General features: G+C 47.5%; 1 protein-coding gene across 1 annotated transcript in view; it reads left to right on the top strand.

The window, feature by feature from the left end:
• Positions 1-2,328: 2,328 nt before the first annotated feature.
• The window catches only part of FANCA (FA complementation group A), a 32,473-nt gene continuing 9,190 nt past the window's right edge, over positions 2,329-25,611 (top strand). The window contains exons 1-28 of the mRNA XM_030457662.1: positions 2,329-2,368; positions 2,659-2,768; positions 3,638-3,707; positions 3,929-4,071; positions 4,571-4,666; positions 6,182-6,255; positions 7,254-7,366; positions 8,045-8,127; positions 8,602-8,635; positions 10,912-10,978; positions 11,543-11,655; positions 12,512-12,588; positions 13,050-13,191; positions 13,753-13,886; positions 14,807-14,917; positions 15,404-15,499; positions 15,598-15,657; positions 16,870-16,958; positions 17,365-17,425; positions 17,530-17,579; positions 18,641-18,717; positions 20,494-20,598; positions 21,153-21,295; positions 21,781-21,851; positions 23,145-23,244; positions 23,974-24,173; positions 24,602-24,698; positions 24,932-25,108. Coding sequence (XP_030313522.1) covers positions 2,329-2,368; positions 2,659-2,768; positions 3,638-3,707; positions 3,929-4,071; positions 4,571-4,666; positions 6,182-6,255; positions 7,254-7,366; positions 8,045-8,127; positions 8,602-8,635; positions 10,912-10,978; positions 11,543-11,655; positions 12,512-12,588; positions 13,050-13,191; positions 13,753-13,886; positions 14,807-14,917; positions 15,404-15,499; positions 15,598-15,657; positions 16,870-16,958; positions 17,365-17,425; positions 17,530-17,579; positions 18,641-18,717; positions 20,494-20,598; positions 21,153-21,295; positions 21,781-21,851; positions 23,145-23,244; positions 23,974-24,173; positions 24,602-24,698; positions 24,932-25,108 — 2,733 coding nt within the window. The remainder of the gene's footprint in view (positions 2,369-2,658; positions 2,769-3,637; positions 3,708-3,928; positions 4,072-4,570; positions 4,667-6,181; positions 6,256-7,253; positions 7,367-8,044; positions 8,128-8,601; positions 8,636-10,911; positions 10,979-11,542; positions 11,656-12,511; positions 12,589-13,049; positions 13,192-13,752; positions 13,887-14,806; positions 14,918-15,403; positions 15,500-15,597; positions 15,658-16,869; positions 16,959-17,364; positions 17,426-17,529; positions 17,580-18,640; positions 18,718-20,493; positions 20,599-21,152; positions 21,296-21,780; positions 21,852-23,144; positions 23,245-23,973; positions 24,174-24,601; positions 24,699-24,931; positions 25,109-25,611) is intronic.

Below are 25,611 nucleotides of genomic sequence, written 5' to 3'. Positions count from 1 at the left end.
GGCTGGATGCACCTACCCCACCTCCTCAGGTGCTGAGTTAAACTGGGCCCATGAAATCAGAGTGTTCCCACAGGGCAGCTGGCTCCTGTCACTGGCCTCAGTGTTCCAGGAACTTCCCAGCATCTTTACTGGGAGAGCATCCCCCGGCTCTGGGCTCTCAGAGGGTTTCCTCCTCAGAGGGTTCCTCCTCAGTTTGGCCATCACAGCAATGGTTTCCCCCCTGGTTTTCTTTGGTCAAACCAGAGACAAATCCCCCGTGCCCCATGCAATGGGCACCTTGATGCTCCCAGACTTTCTGGTTCCCCAAAGCATCCTGGCCAGCCCCAAGTCTGTCACTTGAGTCTCCCTGAGAGGGACACCCTGTTCTGCTGCCAGACACCCCGATCTGGGTCAGGAGCAGGGCTGCCGTGCAATGGAGGCACCAGGCTCTTCTCTGCATGAATAACCTCCGGAGCACCTCAAAAACCAAGCTCCAGGTCAGGGAGAGAGCCTGCCAGCTTCCCTGCCCTCCTCCAGAGCTGCCAGTCCCACGGTGCTGCCTCCAGGCTGGACCCAGCTCCCGGCACAGCCAGACCCAGTCCTGCTGCCCAGCAGAGCTGAACTCTGCCAGACCTGTCCTGCTGCAGGAGGAGAGCAAGGGACAGCAAAGAGGCAGGGGTGGAATCACAGAGCATTTGTTAAAGCTCCGTTTCCTTTCTTTCTTCATTAATATTTTAATTAAAACCAAGTCTCTGAGCAGACTGCATGAACTCAGAGTACCTCACAGAGAAATGCACCCAAGGATTAAATGCAGCACGGGCAGCTCTCTGCCAGCAGCATGGGTAACAGACATTTCCCTTCCCGATGAGTCCTTCCAGCTTCTTAATTACACTAATTGCTGGTGCTCACCCCGTTCCGACCCCCAGCCTGACTCAGTACTCCCACTCCTCTCAGAGCCTGAGCCTCCCCGGGGACAACACGGAGCTGCCACATCTCACAGAGCTGCTCCCACAGCTGTCACCGTGTCCTCCCTTCCCCTGCGTGGGCTGTCCCCACCACCACCTGCAAAAACCCATCCCCCCCACGGATGTCACCGGGGGGGCAGAGGGGACAAACCAGCCCCCCAAAGCCACAAACTCAGCGATGACACGAGGGGTTTAAAGCGACTGGGAAACGTGACTCTGGGCAGGGTTTCACCCGCTGCCTCCGAGCAGGGGGTCAGTGTCAGGGTGACTTTCTGCTGTCTCCCTGTCTGGGTGTCAGGCTGGCTGCAGGACCCATCACAGTGCCAGGGCCAGAGCCTCTCCTCCCGCCGGCGCTGCCGGGAAGGGTTTTCTCTGGCTCTTGGCACAAGGGCTGCTGACTCACACACTCCTGGGGCTGGCACCGCAATAAAACCACCCCACAGCCGGTTCCAGCACAGCCTCTCCAACCTCCGCAGACAGAAGCTTTCCAACAGTGAGCACCCCGGGGATGTTCACCTGCCTGCACGCTGCCGGCAGGCCTGCAAGGAGTTACCACCTCCTGCTCCGAGCCAACAGCTAACCAGTAGCGGGTAATCCCCAGGAAGGAGCAGATGAGAAGCAACCAGGGAAAATCCCTGCGGGAATTCCACACTGCTCCCTCAGCGACCTTCCTTGCCCTCAGCAATACCTGGTTGGGGATTTCTCCCCGTGGGAACTCCAGCATACCCTCGTCCCCTACCCTGGGAGGTACAAAGGGCATGCAGCACCCTCACCCCCAGGGAGCTGGGGCTACGAGGGGCTTGTTGCACCAGGAGAGCCTCCTGTGAGGAGACCAAGGAGAGGGGAAACGCTGCGGTTGTTGGAGCTGGGATGTTGCACATGGGGATCCCGGAATCTGCCAAGTTGGAAGTGAGACTCATCAGGAGCTTCAAGTCCAACTCCTGTCCCTGTGTAGGGCACCCCCAGGACCACACCATGTGCTGAGAGCATCGTCCACACGCTTCTTGAACTCATGTCCCAGAGCTGCCTATATCTCAGCCAGCCTGTGGAGGTGTCTGTCCTCCCTTTGTGCTGAGCCCCATGCAGCCAGGCGGGAGATCCGTCAAGGAGAAGCCCTTCTCCTGTTGTCCATGTCCTGTCTGAGGCCACCCACCCCCTGCCTCTGTTCCCCTCCTTTGTGCCCCTTGTCCCCCCACGCCCCATCACAACGCCCTCCCCAACATGGCCGCCGCCACCACCTCCGCCACTACCAAGATGGCGGGCGGGAGAGGAGGGGAAGTGGGCGGGGCCACACTTCGCTCGCAGCCAATGAGTGCCCGCGGCTTCCCTCGGCTCAGCCAATGGCAGCGCAGGGCGGGAAGGTTGGTTCGGCGGGGCCGCTGCGATGGCGGCTGCGGGCGGGAGGACGTGGAAGGAGGTGCTGGGTAGGTCCGGGTTGGGGCTCCTCGGAGCGAGCTCTGGGTTTGGTGTTTTGTGCAGGGACAGCGGAGGTGAATGTCCTTTCTCTGCCTTCATACACCCCGCTTCTGGCTGAGGAGAGGGGCTGCCAGGAGCCCAGAGCAGCCCTAAGGCTGCTCTGGGCTCCTGGCAGCCCCTCTCCTCAGCAGTAACCCTCACCTGAAGGCTGTCGGCCTTGCTCCTGCTGAGCTGCCTGAAAACCGAATAATAATAATAAAAGAAATCTTTTCTCACAAAAGAAATCTCATCTTCTCAGCAGGGAGAGCCAGGAAACGAAAATGCATCGTCAGGAGTGGAGCAGAGATCCAGGGAGCAGCTCTGTGCCTTCTGGATCGCCATCAGAACCTGACCGACCTCCTCCTGGAGGTAGGAGTGGGTGGGGGTCCCACCAGGGCCCTTCCTAGAGCATCCTGTGGAATGAATGCCCTGGGAACATCATAAGTGGATAGAAAAAGCAGCCCTGTAGGGCTAAGCTGAAGCCTGTGTCACAGAAATGGGGGATTTATTTTCTTTTTTCCCCCTTTATTCTTCTATGGGTTATTGTTACAGACTAAAAATGGTTCATTTGTGACAAAGGGAGATCCAGCACCTTTTGGATCTTTTGGAAGTGGTTTGTGAATATAGGAAAAAAAGCACCATCAGGAGAGGCTGCTGGCTTTTCTTTGAATTACCAACAGTTTCTGCCTCATGTGTCTGTCTTTAGGAAAACCTGTGTCGTTTGCCAACACAGACACTTGAACCATGTTCTACCCTCTCCTTATGTACTGGAGAGAGCTTTTGATTTTGATAACTTGAATAGACAAGTCAAATACTTCCCACAATTCAGACACATGTCTGTTTCTTTCTGTACAGAATACTTGCCCTTAGAAAAAGAAAAAAGGGCCTTTAACTTGAAAAGAATCCAATATTTTGACATGTTTCATCAGATATTTATGTCAGTGTAGCTTCACAAAGGGGCTTGGAAGACAGAAATCCTGTTGCTGATGTTTTGTGATTGGTGAGAAGTAACTCACATGAATCACCTTTTCTCTGCCTAAAATGAAGATCCTGGACTGAGGTCTCATGTAAAGTGCCCTGAGATCTCTGGTTTACCACAGCTATGTGGGAGCTTGGTGTTAATTTCACTCCAGCTGCTCCAGCCCCCAAGAATGCTGGGGCTGTGCAGTTTGCTTTAGGGGGAACAGGTTTGTAAATGTGTGTAAAATAAGACTGCTAGGGATTTGTTTGGCTTCCAGGTGGAAGATTCAGTCAAGCCAGATGGACAGGGTGGTGCAGAGCACCAGGAAGTCTCAGAATCGTTCATAGGTGAGTGAAAAGGGTTTCTAGACAGCCATGGGAAAGAACTTTTCCTTATGGACTGAATTTCTGCCTGTTAAATGCAATCCCAGTTTTACTTCATGGTTCTGCTCTCCCTTTTGGCTGCTCGCTTCTCACTTGTCTGGTGATGACACCGTTGTCTTCACAGTGATGTTAAACCTCTTTTTTTCTCCCGTGCTGACAGATTTCTGCTATTTTCTTTCTTTTAGTCTCTGTCCTGCAGGAACAGGCCTCAAGACTGGGTGTCCCCACAGCAACCTTGGCAGCCAAAAACGCCGTGGCCAACATCAAGCGGATCTGCCAGGACCCTGCACGCCCCTCTCGAGTCCCACTGCTGACCCTGGAGCAGAGAGTAAGGGGAAAGGTTCACATTCCACTTACCAAGGAATCAGTAGTGTCAGCTTTGACTTGAAACCCAGTTTATCTCTTCTGATAAACTCATCCAAACGTGTAAGGACCCAAGAGGTGGTTCATGTGCGCTCACAGAAATACAGAAGTGGATGGGTTGGGCAGCTGGGAGAGGGAGTTTTTAATCTGTTGCTGAAGTGCAGCCTTACGTGGGTCTCTCTAGGCAGATGCCATGCCTCAGGCTTGATCTCTTTCATCCATCTCTTTATTGATTGTCTGGGCTAGGGGTGTATCCAGGTGGGGTGATGGCCATCCCCACAAAATTGTTGGGTTTGGGTGTCAGCCCCACAGCCTAAAGATGAAAAGTTTGGGCCTTGCCTGTGAATTCTGCGCTGTTTGAGTTTTTAAAAAAGCAGTTAATGGTGAAAAGCAACAAACTGTTTTTCTAAGAAAGTGTTAATTACACGAGGAATGATTTCTGCTTCATTTTGGGTTGGTTCCAGAACAGGTTGTCTTGCTTGCTTCAAACAGTCAAGGGTTTGCTGGCAAACAATGTGTTCAGTCGCTCACTCTTCTGCCAAGAACTGTGGAAAATGAAGGTAAGAACTCATGGAGAACTGTGTTACAAACTTCTTAGGCTTGATCTGTGTGACCCAGTGATGTATTTCCAGCCCTCTTCTCCCACAAAGGCCAGGGATAACTGTTGAGTGGATGTGTGAAGTGCTGTGATTTCTGCTCACGTGGTTTTTTGGATCACCTGGAGCAGTCTGGCCACTGCTCATCCCTGCTCTGGTTGACTGCAGTTGTGAACTCCTCCTGAGAATGACTGTGGTCTCTCTGACCTTTCAGAAGCATGAACTGAATTTTAAAAAGTAGGGCTTGTTTTTGTTGTTGTTTTGTTAATTTTAAAGCGAGTTCACTGGGAGCTTCCTTGCCTCTGTAATGAGGTGTGGTTATTTGAAGAGGAGTTAGAGGTTTGGGGAGGAGGTGAATCATTAAAGGTGTGCATGTCCATTTCTGAGAAGCTGCCCCAAAGGAGGGCTGGCAGCCCTTGGGAGCCAGGCAAGCTGTGCTCTTGCTTTCCAAAGGAGATTTCCAACTCTTTCCATTTGTGCTGAGCAAGAGAGAAGCTGAGAGAAGTGGTGCTGTAAATGGAGCTCAGGACTCTCTGTGAGCAGGACAGTTTGGGCTGCTCACTGCTTGGAGGGGAAAATGAGGAAGAGTCTGATCTGCCAGGATAAAGAGGCTCTGGTCTCAGATATCCCACCCTGGGCTGTAAATAGAATCCTGTGTGTTTTGTAGGCTGATTAAAATCTCCTGGTTCTCGGGTAGGCATGGAGATCAAGTGCTGCTGTGTAACTGAGATTGTTCCAGTGCAGAATTAGGTTGTCAAAGACAAAGTGTGTGGGGCAGCTCAGGGTCACGCCAAGGAGCAGCTGCTGGTGGCTGCAGAGAGCTCGTGGGCTTTTCTCCTGAACAGCTCCCCAGGGCAGCTCTTCCTTCACAAGCTGTGAAGGGTTTGTTGGTGGCTCTGTGGTTCTGTGTGGCTGCTGGAAGGAGCAGGGGCGGCTGCTGGAAGGAGCAGGGGTGGCTGCTGGAGCCAGGAGCACCCACTGGAGTTTGTTCTTCCTCCACGTCCATCAGCTTCTCCCTACTGGGGAGAGGAATTGAGACCAGAAAGCTCACCTCACAGAGGTTAATAAACACAGCAAAGTGATAATTCTCTCATCTGTTTCTGGATCTGGAATTAAAAAGGCTTAAAGCCTGTTACCCATTTTCTGGGGTATCCACAGCTCCCTTGAACAGGTAGCATCAGCATTACTCCAGGGGGACAGAGCTGGATTTATTTATGACTTGACCATGAGATGCTAAAATGATGATGCATCTAGGACCCTAAACCATTCAAAATTCGTAGGAGGAGGGAAAAAAATCAAATATAATCTTTCCTAATCTGGTATTTCCTATTTTAGGATTTTAAAATCTAAAAAAGTCCTGGGCAGTTTGAATAAGTGGAACCTAAGCATCTTATTTTTTTTGTACATAATTTATGTTGATCTAATATTAACATTCAGCAGCAAAACACAGACTGTGACCTAATTGTGGCATCTCCTCAGGACCCTCCAATGCTGGAAGCTGTGTGGCACCTGCACAGAGGTGACATCGTTGGGCTGGCAGAGCTGCTGGAGAGGTGAGCAGAGGTTTATAGGTTTGCAGATGTATTTAATCTGGTAAAGCCTATTGAAATGTAATCAGGGCTTAGTTGTGAGTATTCTGGACTAAGAACACAGTCAGGTGCTGGCAAGTGATGGGATGAGCTGGATTTCAGAAGTTACCCTGGGTCTGAGGGGTTACTCTGGGTTAATTAGTGCCATTGGAGGCTGAGCTGGTGGTGCTGAGAAGAGAAATGGTTGGGTGAGAACTGTCACCACAGACTGTCCTGGGCCATCTTCAATCTCCTGCTTGGTTTCATGTGGGTAGTGAGCAGCCAATGTGGGAAAACTCCTCACCCAACCACAGAAACTCATTGAACCCCTGACATTAGTGCTGGTCCTGACAAGGAGTCGTGCTTGGCAGAAGCTGTTTTCTTCCATCCTCATAAAGCCTGGTGTTTCAGTATGGTTTGGCAGAGCTGATCTCCAGAGAATCATTACAAATTGATTTCTCTGTATTTTTCCCCAGTTCTCAGCTAATAACTAAACCAGCTACCCTTGGTGAAGCTCAGCTCTTCCCTTGCAGTGGCAAAGGAATGCTACAGTGACCTCTGAGGCCTTGGATGTTGGTTTAGTTGTTAATGGGATAGGAAGAAAGCCTTCAGTGCCAACTGTACTTAAAATTTAAGCAAACCACAGGAACAGATGAAGAGATTAGTTTTTATTTTATTAAGCATTTATCCAAGTATCCTAGAAATCAGAACTTCTAGCAGAACTTTCTAAATGGCAGCACTTTTAACATCAAAATGAGGAAATACTCAAAGACACAATTTCACACTTATTTTTTTTCCTTTGGATCTGTTTGTTGTGGAATCTTCTTGCAGAGCAAATAAAGCTCTTGCTGCTCCAAATGAGAGAAATGAAATGGCACATGCAGGGCAGAGTCCCACAGAGATGGTTCTTCTCTGAGTCCAAGAGGATGGTGGATCAAAAACCCAAGCAGGAGGGACTGAACTGTGGTTTTGTTTGTTCTCAGCAGCCCGTCAGCCCTGTCTGTGGTGGAGTGGCTGTGCTGCAGCCTCTGTGGCCTCTGTGAGCTGGAGGAGGAACCCAGTGGGGATGTGGAGCTGCCCAGGCACCTTCTCTCAGGCAAGGCACAAAACTGAGACTGGTGGGGCAGGGCCAGGGTGCTTGTCCAGACAGCCCCAGCTCTTGGAGGTGTAAGAACAGAGGTCTCACTTGGCATTACCTCGTGTCAGTGAGAATAGGTTTCTATATATGGGGAATTTAGCAAGGTTTTTCCCCCCCTCCTTAAAAGATAAATGCTTTGAACTTCTGTATCCCATTGAGTTATGGTGTCACAAGAAAGTGTCACTGCGGGGTGTGTGGGGCCAGGGATGAGCTAGTGAGGGTGTGACACTCCTGCCAAGTGTCTGAGATGTGGTGGACCTGAAATACTCAACAGCTCCACTGCCCTCCCTCTCATTTTCTATTATTTATTTGGTGGTTTTGTTTAGAAAAAAACCTCAGTTTTACTGAGGAGCTGCAGTCAGACCTTGGGAGCAGGGCAGTTGGTCGGACACAACCCAAATGAGCTCTGCAGAGGTAACAGAGCATAAGACCTATAAATACTTCAGTTTTTATCATCCTTTAGGTTTCTGTGCTCCTTACAAGCCATTGCTGTAGGTTCCCTTTGTAGGGAGTAATTAACTTCAGGAAAAGCAATGATTCCTGCAGTGAAATGAGGCTTTTCAGCCATGGGTGTTATTGGGAGAGTGAGATGGGGAGGAAAGATCTTTAAACACTTCATTCCTTCTTGCTTTGCAGACTTGGCAATTGTGTTTCTTCAGAATGGCTTCCAGCAGACTTCAGAGCTGGGAAGGAAGCTGGAATCCAAGAAGGTTCCCAATGTAAGGTCAAAATGAAGCTATTTACAAATGGTTGTTTAAAAAAGCAGTCCCATGATCTATCTCTGTGCCTTGCTGAGTGTAAATAGATGAGTGCAGAGCAAGAAGAGGGTTCTGGAGTGGGTGAGGGGGTCCAGGTGTTGGTGTGGGTGAAGGGAAACGGTGAAACCAGAAGAGAGATTTTTTAATTTTTTTTTTATTAAGGGTATTTCTCTAAGGGGAGGGGTGAAGGGCCTTTTGAGCTTCCCTGGTTTCACCTTGCTTGCTCTATTTTTCCATTTGGATGCAATCCAGGTAAGTGCAGAGAATGTTTGCCCCCCTGTCTGTTGTATCTGTTCCATCCTAAAGCCTCAGGTAAAGAGTTAAGCTTTAAATTAAGAGGGGCAAAACTCTTCCTTTGAGCCACTTTACTTTTTTGGCATATAACTGTAGCTCTTTTAAACTCTTAACTGTCTTTTTTTTGTCAATTTTGAACAGATCTGTCGTGCTGTCTTACAGAAGATGTTGACATGTAAGTGCTTTTGTGCTTGGAGCTTTGTGCAGTATGTTTGACCTACACTCCTTTTTCACTGCTGAATCCCTCTGGAGAAATCCTGGGATGCTTTCCCTCTCTTGTGCATAATATTTATGTCACTGATTGTGTCTCTGCTTTCCCCTTGCTCGTGTACAGTGAGTGTCTTCCAACACTGCAGATAATTTCTTGCCTTGTTTGCTAGTTCACTCTGGTGCTCCCAGCTGCAACACCAGCCTGACACCTGAGCTGGTTTTTAGCAAGCCTGATTGGAAGCAATCCCATCTCTTGGAGCACGAAGGTTAAGCTGGGAGGATTTTTCCTGCCTAGCAAATTAAACTTTGAATTTACAAAATAGCAAACAAGCTATTTGCTGGCTCATGGTTTGGGTTTGCAGACTGATGGCTTGTGCAGCCTATTTATTTTTTTTTTATTCTATGCTGACCACAACCATCTCATGTCTGTGTGTCATCTTGAAATGTCCAGTCCCCAAGAGCTGTCCCCAGGGACTGGCAGCCTGGGCAGTCCTGCTGCAGCTGCTGCCTGCTCCAGCCTGGCAGCACCTGATCTGCATTGCAAATCCTGATGCAGAAAAACTAACCAGACATGGGGGATATTTCTGTCTAGGGCCACAGGTGACCTTCACAGTGAGTTGCTGTACCTGCTGTACAGTGGGGGAAGCTTTTGATTGTACCTCCACACAGTCTCTTAGAGCTCCTCACATGCCCTACACCAATGCCTCAGCATAAGCTGCTGTTTCTCTCCTGTCTCCTTAGCAACAGAACTTCCCCACCTCTCTTTGCTGGCATGTTTCAGACACGTGCTCAGCACTGCAGCAGAAGTCAGTGCTTTCTCTCTGCTGTAGGATTCCCAAAGAGCAGGAGAGAGCCCCAGGACTGGTCCCTCAGCCCGTGTCCCGTGGGGAGCAGTGTTTCTTGGCAGAGGTGCCCTGCAGACCTTCTGCACTGCTGCTAAAGAGGGAAAGCTGCAAGAGAAGTGCTTTACTGTTTAATGAGTACAAGTCCCATCTCAGGTGGCCCTTGAGCAGTGTTGGTGCTTGAAAAATAATCCTTATAAACACAGACCAGAGGGATTGGGGAAGGAAGAGAAGCAGGCTGTAGGCAGGCAGGAGCCTGGGCTACCCTGCTCTTGGTTTGACCTTCACGTTTGTGGAGCCCGTGCTGACTTGCAGTCTGTGTGCCTGAAAAATCTGTGAAACAAGCTTTACATCAGGTATTTGTGTTAGCTTGCTCTTTTGGGTCACCTCTGAGGGGTTTCACTTTACTAATCAGCTGCTTTGAGGAACATCAGGGTTCTTTTTGTAAAACAATTCCCCAGCAATGCAGACCTTCACAGGAGGAGAAGGACAGGCTGTGGGGAGCGTGGGAGCTCTGTGCTTCACTGCACTGATCTTGCAGTATTGAACTCCTGTGCCCGAGGATAAGCAGTTTATCTCCTTTTCTCTCTTCTCCCCTACTTAACCTTAAAGTATTCCTCAGCTGGGGAGGAGAGCATTACATATCACCACTGTGGACTGCTGTGGGAGAGGTGCATGAGGGATGCCTGTTTTGCTGCCCCAGCTCAGAATTAACTGTTAAAAGAGGGTTTTAGAGGTAGGATGGGACAAGAAGCAGCAAACCTGCTGCTGCATCAGGCTGTAAAGAAAAGGGTGTTTGAGAGGTGGAGGCTGAGGGGCCAGGCAGCAAGCTGTGCAAGCTGCCAACCTGTTTTGACCTCTGCCAGGCATTTTGGGGCTCATGTATCTTTTTGAAGGAATCTGCTGAGCAATTTTAACAGGTTCCAGTGCTCCTGAAAATACAGGGCATTTGCAGCAGCCTGGTCTTTGTCCAGCCAGGGTGGTTCTGTGGTTCTGGCCATTGTTTTTTGGGTTGGTAATTCAAAGCTGGCTGGTGCAAATCCCTGCCTCCAGACAGACTTTTCTTTCCTGCAGCTTTGCTGTGTTCACACTCACAGATACACATTAAATACTCATTTATGTGCATTTCTACATGGCTTAATTATCAGCACGTTCTTGAGAATGCTTTTAAATTGGTTCAAGGTTGGTGTTAATAGTTTCTGAGTCTCTGTGTCACTTCTGAAAAGATTTGGTGAGAATCTTGTGCTGTTGGATGGCTGCTGCACAGTTCCCTAATGGGGTCACCTTTTTAAGGGTGCACAAATTCTTTGTTCCAGTTAGTTCCTGTGTTGTTCAGTGTCACAGCTCTTTCCACTTCGTTTCTCTCATTGCATTTTTGTGTCTCTGCTTTGGGGTACAGGGGTGCTGGATGCTGTGGGTAAAGAGAAGCAGGAAGATGTTTCCAAGTTGCAAGCTATGAGGTTCTGGTAAGAAACATTCTTCCTCTGAGTAATATCTCAGCAAGGTTTTTACTCACTTGTTACTGAAACAGGGAATGTTCCCCACCATGTGCTACTTATGTGTAGTATTCTCCTCTCTAATAAAATATGTGCAAATAAAAATGCATGTAAAAGCTGTCAGGTGGAAAAGGCTCTTCTGGGGGTGTTGGAACCAACTTTGGAGAATCCTCTTGGAGTGTAGTGAGTATTCCCTGTCAATTTTTCTCCCTGCTCATGAGCAGAACCACCTGGAAGGTGCCATCATCTCTTCCAATTCCTGCCTTAACCCATTTTGTCTTAACAGCTTTGTACATGCCAAACCAGTTCTGCCCTGTGCAGGGTACACATGTGGCTCAAGCTTGTAGTGCTGATGGCTACACAGTGCTGAGTGGCCAGTTGTATTTTACAAATACATACAGAAAAAAACCCTAAATGTCTTTGGCAATTTGATAAGAGAGGTGTAGAAGAAAAATGAGTTGTTTTCCCCTGATGAGTGCCTGGCTGATCATAGTCCCTGTGCATTGTTTCTGAACATTTCCTTGTCCTTTGTAGGCTCAACGTGTTCAACCTCTCAGTTTATAAAAGTGCTGTTCACCCGGATTCCTTGCAGCAGTTTTTCAGACACACCCTGACTGAGGTTCTTACCTACAACCCCTTGTTGAAAGGTAGGAGCAGGCAGGGAGGGGTGAGTCTGGACTTGGCTGAGTCCAGCCTGGAGCACTGGGAGACTGGGAAGCATCCTGGCCCCCAGCTCTTTCCCCAGGGCTAAGTAAGCAGGGTGCCAGATCAAATGAAAAAAGGAAATTCATCAGGGCTGCAGAACCTTTGGTGGAAAATCAATGCCTTCAGACAGAGCTTCAGCCACTGGGTCCTGAACTAGTGTCTAGCTGCAGCCTTTGGAGAGCAAACATGGAGAGCTCTGGCCTCTGGGAGAGGTTCTGACAGAAGGAGAAGCTGGGTGGGAGAGGTGCTGCAGAGAGGGATAAAACAATCTGTCCCCTGCATGTGCTTGGGTTTGAGCACAAGCCTTGGCCTTTCCCTGTTGACTGGATGTTTCTTGTGGTAGAGATCAAGGCAGGAAGGCTTCTAATCCCTGTTAATTGTAAGGTTTAATGATTTTAGGAAGAAATATGTTTGGGATACAAACATATGTTTGGGATAAAATCTCTCTGGTCTGTGGCCTAGAGCTGCTGACCTGTTGTGTGGGAGAGCTGTGTCACTGCTGGCTTCTAGCTGGGAGGGATTGTTGGGGAAAAAGATGGTTCCATGCTGGTTCTGTCTGCCTGTGTTGTGTTCTGTGATGGTGTGATCTAAGGACAGCTTTGAGATGACAATGCTGCAGTGAAACAGCATGGTCCCTGTTGCCACAGCTTGTGTTCCAAAGGCAAATGAGAGAGAGGATTTCCACAGGCAGTTTTTCATGTCAAATCCAAAAAGAAATCTCATGAGGCTAAGTTACAGATTCTGGGTGTGTTTTACCATCTGTTGCTGAAGAGTAAATTTTTCTTTTTCTGGGTGCAGTGTCTGATGCCATCCAGATGCAGAAAGAGTGGAGCTTTACCAGAACTTGCCCCCTGCTCACCACCCTGTACCAAAAAGTAGGTCTTCCTGGGTTCCAAAGGAACTTTTACTACATTGGGTTTATGTTCATTGAAATACTTGAAATGAGGTTGTTTAAAAATAGTGCCTTCCAGTCACAAAGTCTGACCTGCTGCCAGGAGTTGTAGGCAGTGTGACACAGGAGAAAGAAAAAAGTACTTCTGTGCAAGTGACTTTTGAAGAAAAAGGGACTTTTGTGTTAAGCTCATTAACAAGAGTAAGGATAATAATTGAAGATGTGAGTTTTTGCTGTTACAGAATGCAATGACTCCCAAAAGAGCTGGAACATTACTGTATATTTTAACCAGTGCTGGTGGCTTTCTCAGGAGCCATGCAAAAGACACCATGTGAGAGTGTATTGCACTCTCAGGGCTGTATGCCAGAGCTGAAGGGAATTATCATAGAATCACAGAATGGCTGGATTGGACCTTAGAGCAGAGAACTGCTGTCTCTCTTCCAGCTGTTACTGGCATTCAGTGCAAAGGAGTCCATCTGCCAGCTGCAGCAGGTCCTGGAGACCCGGGAAGTCAACTGGCACCATGTCCTCTCCTGTGTTTCCACGCTGGCTGTCTGTCAGGCTGAGGCTGAGCAGCTCTTCAAAGGTAGGTGAGGCTCAGGCAGCTCCTGAGCTCCTTGTGCCTGCTCCTTGTGCAGCTCAGGTGCTGCTGGAGGAGCTGTGCTGGCTGGTTCAGCAGTGTAGTTTTCCTTAGCTGCTTTTTTGACACTCATGCATGGAAGAGAACAGCAAAAAGATCTTTTCCATCCATCTGTTGGGAAGCAGGAGCAACGTGAATGCCAGGCCTTGTGCCTGATACTTCTGGAACTTTGTGTACAGCTAGGAATGGTTATTTGACAGCTACCTTCATTGTTAATTGGAGCAGTGATTACTGAAGCTTAGTTCTTCTGTCTCACCATTGTTAATGCTTCTTACTGATTATCCCCTGGCTGGACCCCTTGCAGTCCTTGAAATCCCAAAGTGTCTGATCTGACTGCTGGAAGTGCATAAAAAAATCCAGGTGAATTCCAAGGGTTTCCCAGGCTGCACTATCTGTCCTTCTTTCCATGGCAGGTGTTTTATCACAGATACTTGTCTTCATTTGCTACAGAAAGCTACAGCACAGTTGTCAAGAGCCAAGTTTGAAGTTCCTGTTTTATGTTTCTAGATCTCCTGAGCCATCTCCTGATGAAGGCCTTTGAGAATTATGACATGGAAAGCATGGTCACTGCCTTCCTGATCGCTCGCCAGGCTGCTCTAGAGGGTCCTGCTGTCTTCATGCCTTACTCTGAGTGGTTCAAGGTGAGGCCAGATGAGGCCTGACTGGTTGTCTTTAAGTATGGGAGAAACCTGTGCATGAGGAGTGCTCTGCTGCACAGCACAAGCCTGGCTTCAGACAAGATAGCCAGGAACTAGGAAAAAAAAGAAAATTGAATGAGTAACCAGTGACTGTATTGGCATGAGGAATGATTTAGTATTTATTGTTGCCTTTGTGTCTGCAAAGAATATATTTATTTGACTTTCTCTCCACCATCCCTTCTTTCATCTTTTAAGTCCATCTTGCCTTCTCTAGTTATTTGTCAGGAATGCAGACGTGTAATTCCTGTTATAATCATCATCTTGGATGGATTTCAGTATCTTGATAACCAACACTGTTGTCATTGCATAAGTTTTAGGTTGCTGCAGATGAAGCATTCCTGCTTCCTGGATGTTTGCATGCAGCTGTAATTGCTGTGTTTGACCTTATGGATAATTGGTTGTTAGCTTTTAGCTGTAAACACCAGGGTATTTTAGGTATGCAAATCTCCACATAATTTAAACCTGTAAATTCCTTTGTATGAGCTTGCAAATCTAAGCTCAGCCTTTGCTGATAGTGCTCAGGATGTATCAAAAGATGAACTGCTTATGTTCTGCCCAGTCTCAGACTGGTGTGCTTTCCTTTTAATGCCCAAATGAAACCTGCAGATTTGCTGTTCCTTGTTTAATCCTGATCCTTTGGTGCCTTTTGGTGTTGCCTTGTGGTGGCACATCAGAGGGGACTTGGAGCATGACAGGGCACTGGACAAAGAAACTCAAAGCAAACAAAAAAACTGTCTCTGGAGCCTTTTCTCCTGGAACATTGCCTCGACAGAGAGCAGATACCTGTGAGGGGTGTCAGAGGTTTGTGTGGGATGGGGCTTCTCTCCACACTGAAAGGCTGTGGTGTTGTTTTCCTATCACAGGCTTCCTTCGGGAGTGCTGGTGGCCACCATGGGAGCAGCAAGAAAGCTCTGGTGTTCCTCTTGGAGTTCTTGTCAGAGCTGGTGCCCTTTGAGGCAGCTCCCTACTTGAAGGTGAGAAGATGCTGATAGAGGTGGTTTTCTACAGGCTGACCCAGAGCTGCTCCAAGGGGAGCACCCCTGTGCCTTTGATTAGGTTCAGCTGGTGATTATTGTTATTGGAGGTAGTGCATTATGTGTCTTGGACTGGGCTCAGCACTTTATTAATGTTGTTACAGTAATTGCATTACTCAGAGACATTATTCAAAACCTTTTCTCCCTGAAATAAGGAAGTCTGTGATTATTTTGTTTACTTAACAAGAAATTCTTTTTACTGGGTTAAATTTGAGACCTTTAAAATTTAAACTGAAGAAACAGGGATTTTGTTTGGTTTTGGGGGAAAAACTGCATGTCACTTGCCATGAAAATGGCTTTTCTTAAAAGAAGCATTAATATCTTCTCTGGCCAAATATTTGAGGTAAATGACAGCAAACATTAACCAGAATTTCCCTCTAACTTTCAGTAACAATGGTGAATCTGGTTGTGAATCTCACATTTCAGGTCCACATAATGTACCCACCTTTTGTGCCAACAAAGCATCGGTCCCTTCTCTTGGAGTACATCACTCTGGCTAAAACCAGGCTGGCTGACCTCAAGGTCAGTAACAAATTGTCTCTTTCCAAAGAGTTCTTTCTGGATCTGTCAAAATGCTGTCTGAGCAGTGACCCTGCCTGTCTGTGCCTTGCCTCACACAGGTTGCTATAGAGGACATGGGGCTCTATGAAGACTTGTCCACCACAGATGAGTCTGTGCAGGTACTGCTGCTCTCTCTAACAGTTTTCTCATCAGTCATGCCCCTTTTCCTCTAGAAAAGGACTCAGATTATCTACCAGTCTGCCACTCCTACCAAGTTTGAGCATGGTGCCAAACCTTCCCCATCTTAAATGGGGATTAGTGGCCAGAAATACACTGTCCCCAGACCTCAGGAGAATCAGACTTACCCAGGGGGCAAACAGGCTGTGATGAGTATTTTGTGATGTAGCTGCAGCAACCAAGTATAGTTATTTGTTATAATTGTAACTACACAACTTGTCAATTAGCCAGGCCAGCTCCTGGCCAAGCAGCACCTACAGTAGCCATCCAGCCAGGCCCTGCTCTTTGGCTGGCTGCCTCTTGCCCATCCTACACTTCTGGGTGTAGAAAAGAAATGGGAGAGTCTGTGGGAGAGGATTTTAGGGAGATGTGTACTGGTGTGGTGTGGGGATGCAGGGCAGAGGTGTGCAGGAATGGGGGCTGTGGATTTGCTCTCCCAGTGATTTGGTCACACAGTTTGTGAGTATCTCAGTGCTTTTCAGCACAGCATGCTGGCACTTTGGTGTTGTATCAAAGTGTTCACGTTTATAGGAGACTTGGGGTGGGAATTTACAGTCTGCAGCTTCACACAGGTTCATGCTGAGTTTTGGGTAGCAACAGTGATTGATTGATTTGAAGCATTTGGCTCTGTTGCTCCTCCCTCTGTTCTGATCACTGGTGTGATGATCTGGGGAGCCTCATTTATCCAGTCAGGTGGTGCACATGAAACACAGGCTGATGACAGACAGGGAAGTCAAGTGTATTGCAAGGGAATCCAGTCCTGTCATGAACTGAAAGTTGCAAGTGAAGATTTCATTTAATTTCTCCCAAGTCTGCTCTGTTTGTCAGTTGAGAAACTGGCCTGGGCTGTTGCAGTCTGTGCTATGGCAGTCCCTCTGCCTGCAGCATGGTACAGGGGCTGGAAGCAAAGATTATGGGTCTTAATTCCAGGTGTATAAAGTAAAACAGAATAACAATAAGCCACATTTGGAACAGAATGTGGCCTGCTTTCTCCATCCTGCAGTTTTACTCTGCAGATCAGGTGGTTCTTGCTTCTCAGTGGTGTTTGTTCAGTCACCTCCCTTTGCAGCACAGCCCTGAATGGACAAGCAGGGGAGATTCACCTCATCCTTCCTTTCTCACATCTTTCTCTCCTTTTTCCTTGTGTGAGGCAGCCCCAGGGCCAGGCACTGCGTGACGTGGAAAAAGCCCTTCAGATATTTGAGAACACGAGGAAGATCCCAACATCAGTGATAGAAGCCAGGTACTGTGTGCTTCTCAACACTTCTTGGCTCTCTCTGTAATGATACAAGCCAAGTCCAGATCAGAATAACCACCCTAGAAAAGCTAAGGATGTGAGAAAGGAGGTTTTGGGAATTTTTTCCCATGTTAACCACTTCCTCAGTTGTTGTCCTGGTAGAGGCTGTTTGTGCAGAAAGTGAAAATGCAGATGCACACCTGGAGGAGAAATCCCCAGCTGTTATAATGAATTATTATTTAAAGAAACTGTGAATACCTATGGGCTAATCTGAGCTTGGTTTGTCTGTGGTTGTTCATGTTTCTATGAATATTTCTTACTTGCAGGAGCCAAATGAATTCTCAGGCTGATGAGATGGCACTTTGCAGCTTTGGCATTGTCAATATTTTGCTGTGTTTCTTTTCTGTCTCAGTATTTTCAGGCGACCATATTACACATCCTGGTTTCTTCCTGCCTTGCTCAGGCCACGGGTGGTTAGTATTTGGCTAATTTTGGCTTTTTTTTTTTTTTTCCCCTGTGATCCTGTGTGTTTGTAGAGAGGAACTTTGCTCCTAACCTGCCTCTTTTCCTCTTGCAGCTCCCTAAAGCCCCTGACGTGCACATGGCTTTTATAGATACTTTAAAGAGGTATTGAGACTTCCAAGTGTTATTTCTGTGCTTCTGGACTTTCTCATCACAACACTTGACTTCCCATCAGGTTCTCTGAGGCTTTGACACCTTGTTTACAAAACATCAAGTGTTGCCAGCCCCTGGCAGGGCTGTCGATGGGGTAGCTTATATCTGTAGGTGAATGCCTTTGGTTCTGTCCTCTGGCCACTGTGGAACCATTCTCTAGGAGTCCCTTGGAGCCCTCTGACTGCAGACCAGGTGTATTTCTAGGCAAACTTTGGAGGATGAATATGAAATTTTATGAGGAAGATGAGACCCCCTGTGAAAGGCTCTCCTCTCTTTTGGGAGAGGGCATGGGGGAAGAGGAAGCTTCTGTGGGTGTTAATTCATTATTAACTGCTCTTCAGGGACACCAGGATCATGCCCCAGTCCCACTCAGAACTCCAGCTTGTCCTGCATGCATGTTTCAATGTGCTTTTCTGTGCTGGAGAAGCAGCTTTAACTCCAGTAATTCCTTTGTAACCCATTGTGAAGAAAAAAGTATTCACAGCACTGCCTACAGGTGAGGCATTCAGTCCTGCCTTGTTATTCCAGTCTGACTCTAAAAAAGACTTGATCATTCTTTAAAATTAAAATTGTTAGAGAAGCAGCTGAGTTCTAGGGAGCCTCATGTTGGTTTTTTTGTAAGTCTTGAGTGTCTGCCCAGCAAGTGTTGCAGGTCAGGCTTTGGTCTCCATCACATCAGTGTTTTAGGTGTGTGACTACTGCGTGTCACACAGCTTCCACCCTCCTCTGACTTTGGACACATAGTGTGTGTGAAATAGTTATTAATGCATTAATAATATAGGTAGTGTTGGTTTTGTTACAGGTGTAATGCTTGCTCTGAAAGCCTGGGATAGAAATTTCTGGCTCTCGTGTCAGATGATGATTAAAAAGTGCATCAGATGGTCTGTGTGCACTGGGGCCTCTGTAATTACATTTCATTGCATGGCTGTTGTTTAGGATTATATATAATAGAGCTGAGGTCTGAATCTGCTCATGGGGCATAACAAATCCCTTTTTCTTTTTTTTTTATACAGAGCTGATAAAATACCCTCAAACCTGTATTCCACATTCATGCAAGCCTGTGGTGCTATGAGAGAGAAAATGTTACAAGGTAAAAAAAATGTGACATTTACTTATGGATCACTTAGAAGATAAGTTAATTGTTCCACTGATGCCCTCCAGAACTGAAAACTTTCAAGAGTTTAGCTCATGAGGTCTTAATACATTAATACCTGCATGTTCCTTATGTCTTGTTGAAGTGTTAAATAGTTACCCTCCTAATGACTTTCTCTGCCCATCCTGATGCCTGCAGAGCTCCATGCTGTGCTGAGGCTGTGCGTGATGCCTGGGCTGGCTGATTTGGACTGGGCTGGCTGATTTGGACTGGGCTGGCTGTTTTAAACCAAGCTCAAGCCCATTTCTCTGATTCAGCATCTGCAGCTCACGTGCTCCTGGGCTCTGGGGTGCCAAGGGTGTGAGCCTGCTGTGTTCATCCTTTGCATGATGGCACTTGTGCTGTTTGTTGGGACTCTCCATCATCTGCTTTTAAGAAGGGATTTAAGAAGGGCTGGGGAAGCAGGAGGGGCTGGGAAGGGAGCCAGCAGTGCAGAGACTGCAGCCCATTGTTTCAGTGTTTGGGTGGGAAGGCCCTGCTGATTCCAGCTCCCCTGGCTGCAGTGTGTCAGTGTCCTCGGTATTTAATGAGCCATCCTCTCTCTTTCAGCAAGTGGGTGTTTCAGATGCATCTTTACAATGGGCAACGTCCTCACCAGGGGGTTTGTAGGGAATGGAAGGGTCTGGCTGGTGAGCACAGGTTGTTCCCAGAGCTGGGGAGAGATAAGCATCTGGAGAGGAATCTGTAATGGACCCCTGCTCAGGGGTGTCTGAAGGTCTCTGGGGCTGCAGCAGCTGTGCAGGGTGATGCAGCAGTGCCTGAGCCACAGATGTGCAGGGGCTGCTGCTGACGTTGTCCTGACAACCAGCGGGGATGAAGAATCCCTCTGGGATGAGCAGGGGCCCCACAGGCAGCCAGAGCTCTGTGGGAGTCCTTGAATTGCCAGTGGCCTCTAGTGGCACAGCCTCCCCTGCATCCTGAGCTGCCTCCTCATCTCATCCCCTGCCTCCATCGATCCCCAAGGCTCTTCCAGGCTGGATTTAGGGCAGGACTGAGCACTGGCCAGCTCTCAGCCTGCCCTGTTTGTTGGTGTTCACTCTTGCACACAAAGGTGACTCAGCACTCTCCTAACACCTCGTTGCTTTGCAGTGTATTTATCATGAGTATTAATTTAAACCTTTGTTATTTCCTCCTCGTGTTCATAGCTGAGCTATTCCTGGTCCCTGTTCCAGAGGCTGTTCTTGTCTGGCAGGCAGCAGGGGTGGGTTTGGGGCACTCTCTTTTTTAGGGGCAGAAGGAATTTCCTTTTATTTCTCCTTTTAAAGAAAAAAACCCGGACTGAAGTAACACATAGCATCTGGAGATGCTGTTTGGTGTTGGGCTAGAGGAGAAGCTGATGACATAGCATTTACACTGTTCAGTCTGTGTCTGTTTTGAGGCTGAGTTTGAGGACATCAAATGTTTCTGTGAGGGACAGAGACCTAAAGCAAGTAGGAAAAAAACTTTGAAAGGAGAACTCTGCCTCTTCACTTTAAAAACTGGATTCCTTTCTGCAGCTAGGCATAAACTCATACATGATTCATCAAACAGAACACTTAGAATCTAAAAACAAAGCTCTGTGTGTGGCAGATTGACAGTTTGGGGATCTGTTATGGTTTATAGAGAAGAAAACACTGCTTTTATGGAAAATGTGTGCTGAGATTGCTGAATGTGTGTTGTGATGTGATGTGATGCACAGAGGTAAAGTGCTGCCTTTCTCTCCTTCTTGCCTAGGTGAATCCCAAGTGGAGAGCAGCCATTCCAGAGAGCCTGTTGAGCAGCTGAAGGCTGAGCTGGCTGCACTGGGGGTGCTGATTGTGGACCAGGCTAAACACCAAGGTATGCAGGGAGGCAAGTCCTACCTACCCATCACTGTTACCAAAATTAATGCATTAATAAAGTGTGGCTAATGCTAGCCAAAGCAGCAGCAGTAGTTATTTGCCACTGGTAGGTACCTTGTAATCTTTCAGATCTGTATAATCTTTCCAGCTATTAAAAAAAAAAAAAAAAAAAGTTTAACATTTTACATATCTCCAGTGCCTGAGTTTGGAACTTCAGGAATCTTTGTGAGGGTCACTTTGTACCACCCTGTTCTTTGCTCCCCTTCCTGGAGCTCACCCAGTGCCTTGGGCTCCCTTTTGAAGGCTGTGTCCTTTCTGTTGTGAAAAACTCTTCCTGATGCCCATTGGTAATCATAATACTGGGGGAAAAATAATGCTGTCTTCTGAAGTGAAGGTGGGGATCCAGGTAACACTTTGCTCATTGAGGCATTTCATAACACACTCTGGGCTGTGATCAATTAGTGTATATATTTCACTTGTTCTTCCTGCTCTCTGGAGTTGTAAATCTTTTATGCCTTCTGTCCTGCTTCTCCTCCTGTTACCTCCCTGCAGACGTGCCAGCACAGATTGCAGTGATTTCTGACAACCTCACCAGCCTCTGGGGTCACAGCACTGAGGAGAATGAAGCTGCTGCTTCCAATTCTCCAATCCAAGTCAACATTCCTGCCCCTGAGCTGGATCCCTGCCAGCAGAGTGTGAGTACCATCTGCCTTGGGGTGAGGAAGCAGTGGGGATGGGCAGATAAAAAAAATCCATCTGGGCAGTACCCTGAAAGATTGCTTTGTCTGTGGAGAACAGGAAGTGCATTCTTCTTTCATCTGCCTCGTCCTGTCCTGCCCTGCACAAACTATTCATGTGTTTTAACCTCCTGGAAGTTGCTGGGTGTCTGATGGCAAGATCTGGAGATAGACTCTATCAGAGCAGGCTTGGGGGGAGCCAGGCTTTCTTCACCTGGCTTGTCTGGGTGTTCTGTTGGGTGCTGGGATTATGCCTGGGCTGCTATGGGCTTAACTTTCCATCTCTTTCTAGTGGCAGTGGATCTGTGCAACTTGCAGTGGATGTCATTAGCCAGTTTGTCTCCTTGTTTTAATGTCAGGAAGCATAATCCAGAGGCAGCACAAAGTCAGGTGTAGATATCCAGCCCAAGGTGTAGGAATTAGCAGTGTGTCTCTTTTCCCAGGTTGTTGATCTTCTGCTGACATCGTTCTGCCAAAACCTAATAGCTGCTTCCTACTTTAACCCTCCTGACAGGTAAGGAACCAGTAAGAGAGCAGGGAAATCAGAAGTGGTTAATGCAGTAGAATCCCAACACTTGTTGGGGGGTGAGGAGGGACTTTGGTTGTTCATACCTTCCGTGCCAGGCTGGCAATGGCAGGCTGCTTAATTCTGAGTTTCTGTCATTTAAGAACTCCTGTGCTTTGATGTATATCCATTAATAAAACATGCTTCTCCTCTGTCATTACTAATCTCCTCAGAAAAAAGGTGGCATTTGGCTCTGCTTTGTGCTGTGACAACATATAAAGCTTACCACAAAACCCGTGTGCTCAAGCTGGCTCTGTGCTGGGGGTGGGGAATGAAGCAAAGTCTTTTTGTCCAGGATTTACTTGCTGGCTGATATAAGAGATCAGGAAAGAAGAGTGTTTGTCTTGTGACAGCAGGCACTGGTGTGTCTTCAGGGTACCTTTTTGGCAGGTTCAGAGCTTCTGTCTCACCCTTCACCCCTGATGCCACATCTCCTGTGGAATGTGAGTGAGGCAGAAAGCCTGAAGCTGCAGGCACAGGAGGAGCAGCAACATGGAAGGGCTACACCCCTGGAAGGGCTCGAGTAATAGCTGTCTCCCTGATGATGTAAAAGAAGCCTGGGAACATTGTGGTCAACACTTCACTGGAAAGTTGCTTGGAAAATACCAAGGCACTGAGGAGCTGGGGTGATCTCAGCTGCTGACTGTGCAGAACGCCGTGCCTGGCCCTCGGGAGCTCAGCCTGCTGCAGCAGCCAGGGCAGCTTTCCCTCTCTTTCACACTGTTTTGCCCTGAAGCAGATGAATCTGTATTGAAAACCTACACTGAAAAGCAGCAGTGATAAACAAGAGCATCCCAGGACAGTGTTTCTAAAGCCAACTGCCCACCTGGTCTCTGAAGATGGGTTTTCTGGGTGGGAATGCCCTGTAGGAGAGTCACTCCCTTTTGTTCTGTAACAGAGCCATGGCCTGACAATTCCTTTTTGCTCTTGCTTTGTTTTTCAATCCCACTTATGGCTCTGTCTCTGCTTACCTTGCACGCTTTGTCTGAAAAATGCTGTCTGTGCCCCAGGCAGGTTCCTGCTGGAGGCAGAGCACTGGTGGAGCTCATGTCTTTGTAGGGATCCTCTGCTCAGATACTCCAAAAATGGGACTTCCTCTGAGCTGATAAATGGAATGATAATTGTCTGTATTTACAGACAAGTATGGCTCGGGGTCAGTGTGTTCAGGCATTTTTAAATACCTCTTCCTGTGTTTTGGAGATAAAAAGAAGCAATAAAACATGTGGTTTTTACCTTCCGCAGGCAGGGACCGTGCCTCTCCTTGTTTGTCAGGATGATGTGTGGACACAGGAATCTCCTACCTGTGCTTCTGGGCAGGCTCTGCCAGCTTATTTATCATCAGGTGAGTTTTCCAGCCACAAATCATATGGTTGTAGGGTGCTAGAGGCTATCCTACCTCCCTTTCCTGAGCTGTGGGGCATGTGGGGCACCTGTTGGGACTGCACTGTGGAGGGACCTCACTGGCTTTGAAACTTTCAAAACCCAATCTCATTTTGGCCAAGTTGTATGGATGTGCTCTCAGGAACATGAGCTGGATATTTTCCTACAGAAATACTGCTGCAGGAGGTTGATGCATTCTGAGATGCATTCTAGTTGGAGCTAAAATAACCAATTTTATGAACAGAGAGAGAAGAGAAATAGTCACATGTCTAATTCCCAAGCTTTCACATTAAATATTTCAGTTGCACACCTTTTCTAAAAATAAAAGGCTGCCAAGTCAGGGGTGCCTTTACCCAGTGATATTGCAAGGGTGAAATGAAAAGGCTGATGGGCTAGATGAGCTGTTGTAGAAGCTAAAAACCCTTAATTCTGTTGGGCTGAATTTACAGCTGGTTGCTTCAACTTACTGCATCACAGAAACACAAATTCTGCTGCAGGCTGACCAAGAACAGCAGCTCAGTTTCAAGGAAGGAAGAACAAGTTTAATGTAACTCATCTACACTGATGTTGCTGCACTAATTAATCAATGGAGAGAAGCAATGTTCTGCTCCTCAGTTAATTCTGAGTTGGTTTTTTTCCTGAGAAAGGTTGTTCTGTTACAAATGAAATGTTTCTCCCTCTTGGCTTGCAGGGCCCTTCCCTGAATGATGCTCATATTTTAGGACTAGCAGCTTTTGTGATCCACTTAAGTGAGTCCAGAGCTTTAATTCCTAAAGTGGAAGTCAATTTTGGGATTTCTCAGCCTGTTCCTGAACAGGTTCTCTCTGTTTCTGAGTACTGGAACTTCTTGCTAGTGTGCAGGACAGAAGAGTCCTTTGCTTTCTGCATGAGGTGAGACCAGGTGCCCACAATATCTGTGCTGCCCCCAGTGATGGGTTTAGGTTTGCCATGGGAGAGATGCTGCTAAAGCTCCTCTGGGGCATTTCCAGAGCATCTCTTGGTGTTTGTGCTGCTCAGAGCAAACAGGCTGATGGTGATCCCATGGGAAACAGCATCCTGGGGACTGCAGTGCCTGCGGGGAAAGAGCTGCCTGGGTGCTGTCAGAGGTCTTAGTTTAGTCTCTGGTTCTGAAATTTGTGCTGTTAATCCATTTGGAGTTGGGAGCACAAAAGCAGAAGTGGTTCCAAAAGCAACAAATGTGTTTGGGCTATGTCAGTTAAAAGCACTCTTAGTGCCCAGTCTGTGTTTGAACCTTCATGAGTGGAAGAGATAGGATTGAACCAAGCAGATAAGGGAATTATTTTTGTTTTCTCCATCAGGTTTTGCACTGCAGCAGCATCTTACCTTATGTGCAAGTTTTCATCTTATTCTCATGAAGATTTGTGTGCTTTGCTTCCTTCCAGCCTGGTTAAAAAGGTAAAAGGAAAAACGTTTTGCTGTTACTTAGGAGAACAGTCAGCTCAGTTCAGTTTCCTTCTGCAACTGTAACTTGTACAAAGAAAACAGTATAAAAATGCACCTTTGTACCCTCCCCTTTTAACATCTTGTGTGGTGGCTTGTTTGGCAGCTTTACACAACCACAGGTTACACTGGGCCTTTTTTTTTTTTTATTGTGGTGGAAACATTCAGGGTTGTTCTGCCTCTTTTAGCTGCAGTACCTGGTGCCACGGCTGTGCCTGGAAGCTCGGGGAGCCCTGTGTCAGGGGGGTACAGCTCACCCCCTCTGGAGCTCCCTGTCATGCCCCTCTCTAAGCTACAAACAAGCCAGCCTCTCTTTGTGGAAGCAAGCACACTTTCAGGAGCTCTTGAAGGAAAAGGAATTCCAGGTATAAACCTTTTCCATGACTTCAGTTCCCACTGTAGTTCTCATTTTTCCCAGATCTGCCCTTTGCAATGTCTTTATTGGTGATAAAAGCTGCTTCTAAAATTGTAGTGCCTGGAAAGTTGGTCTGAAGGTGTCATGTCTGCCAGGTTGTGTGTTCAAGGTTAGTGGCAGATTGTGCTGGTGATGATAAGGTAGAAAAGAAAAGCAGAGGTGAAGCTTTTTTGTGTCTTCATGGCAAAAGCAGAAACCTTGACAGGATGGATCAGTCAGAAAGTGACCAAGAGCTGTAAAGACCTGTCCATAGCCTCCCTCTCCTGCTGTGGTCTGTCTGTGAAGAGATGGCCATGAGTCAAATCACTGAAAATACCTCCTTGCCTCCCCTGCCTTGCTGTGGGGGAGGTTGACATCTCAGTTATTACAGACCCGTGCAGTCTATCTGATGAGACAGGCTTTCTCTTTTTCAACCTAGTTCCTATAAAACCAGTTTGTCTTTGGGCAGAGGAG

This window comes from Calypte anna, chromosome 11, assembly GCF_003957555.1.
Source record: "Calypte anna isolate BGI_N300 chromosome 11, bCalAnn1_v1.p, whole genome shotgun sequence".
In the NCBI taxonomy this organism is placed as follows: Eukaryota; Metazoa; Chordata; class Aves; order Apodiformes; family Trochilidae; genus Calypte; species Calypte anna.
The sequence above is the reverse complement of the archived record's forward strand: the minus strand, read 5'-3'. Positions and strand labels throughout refer to the sequence as shown.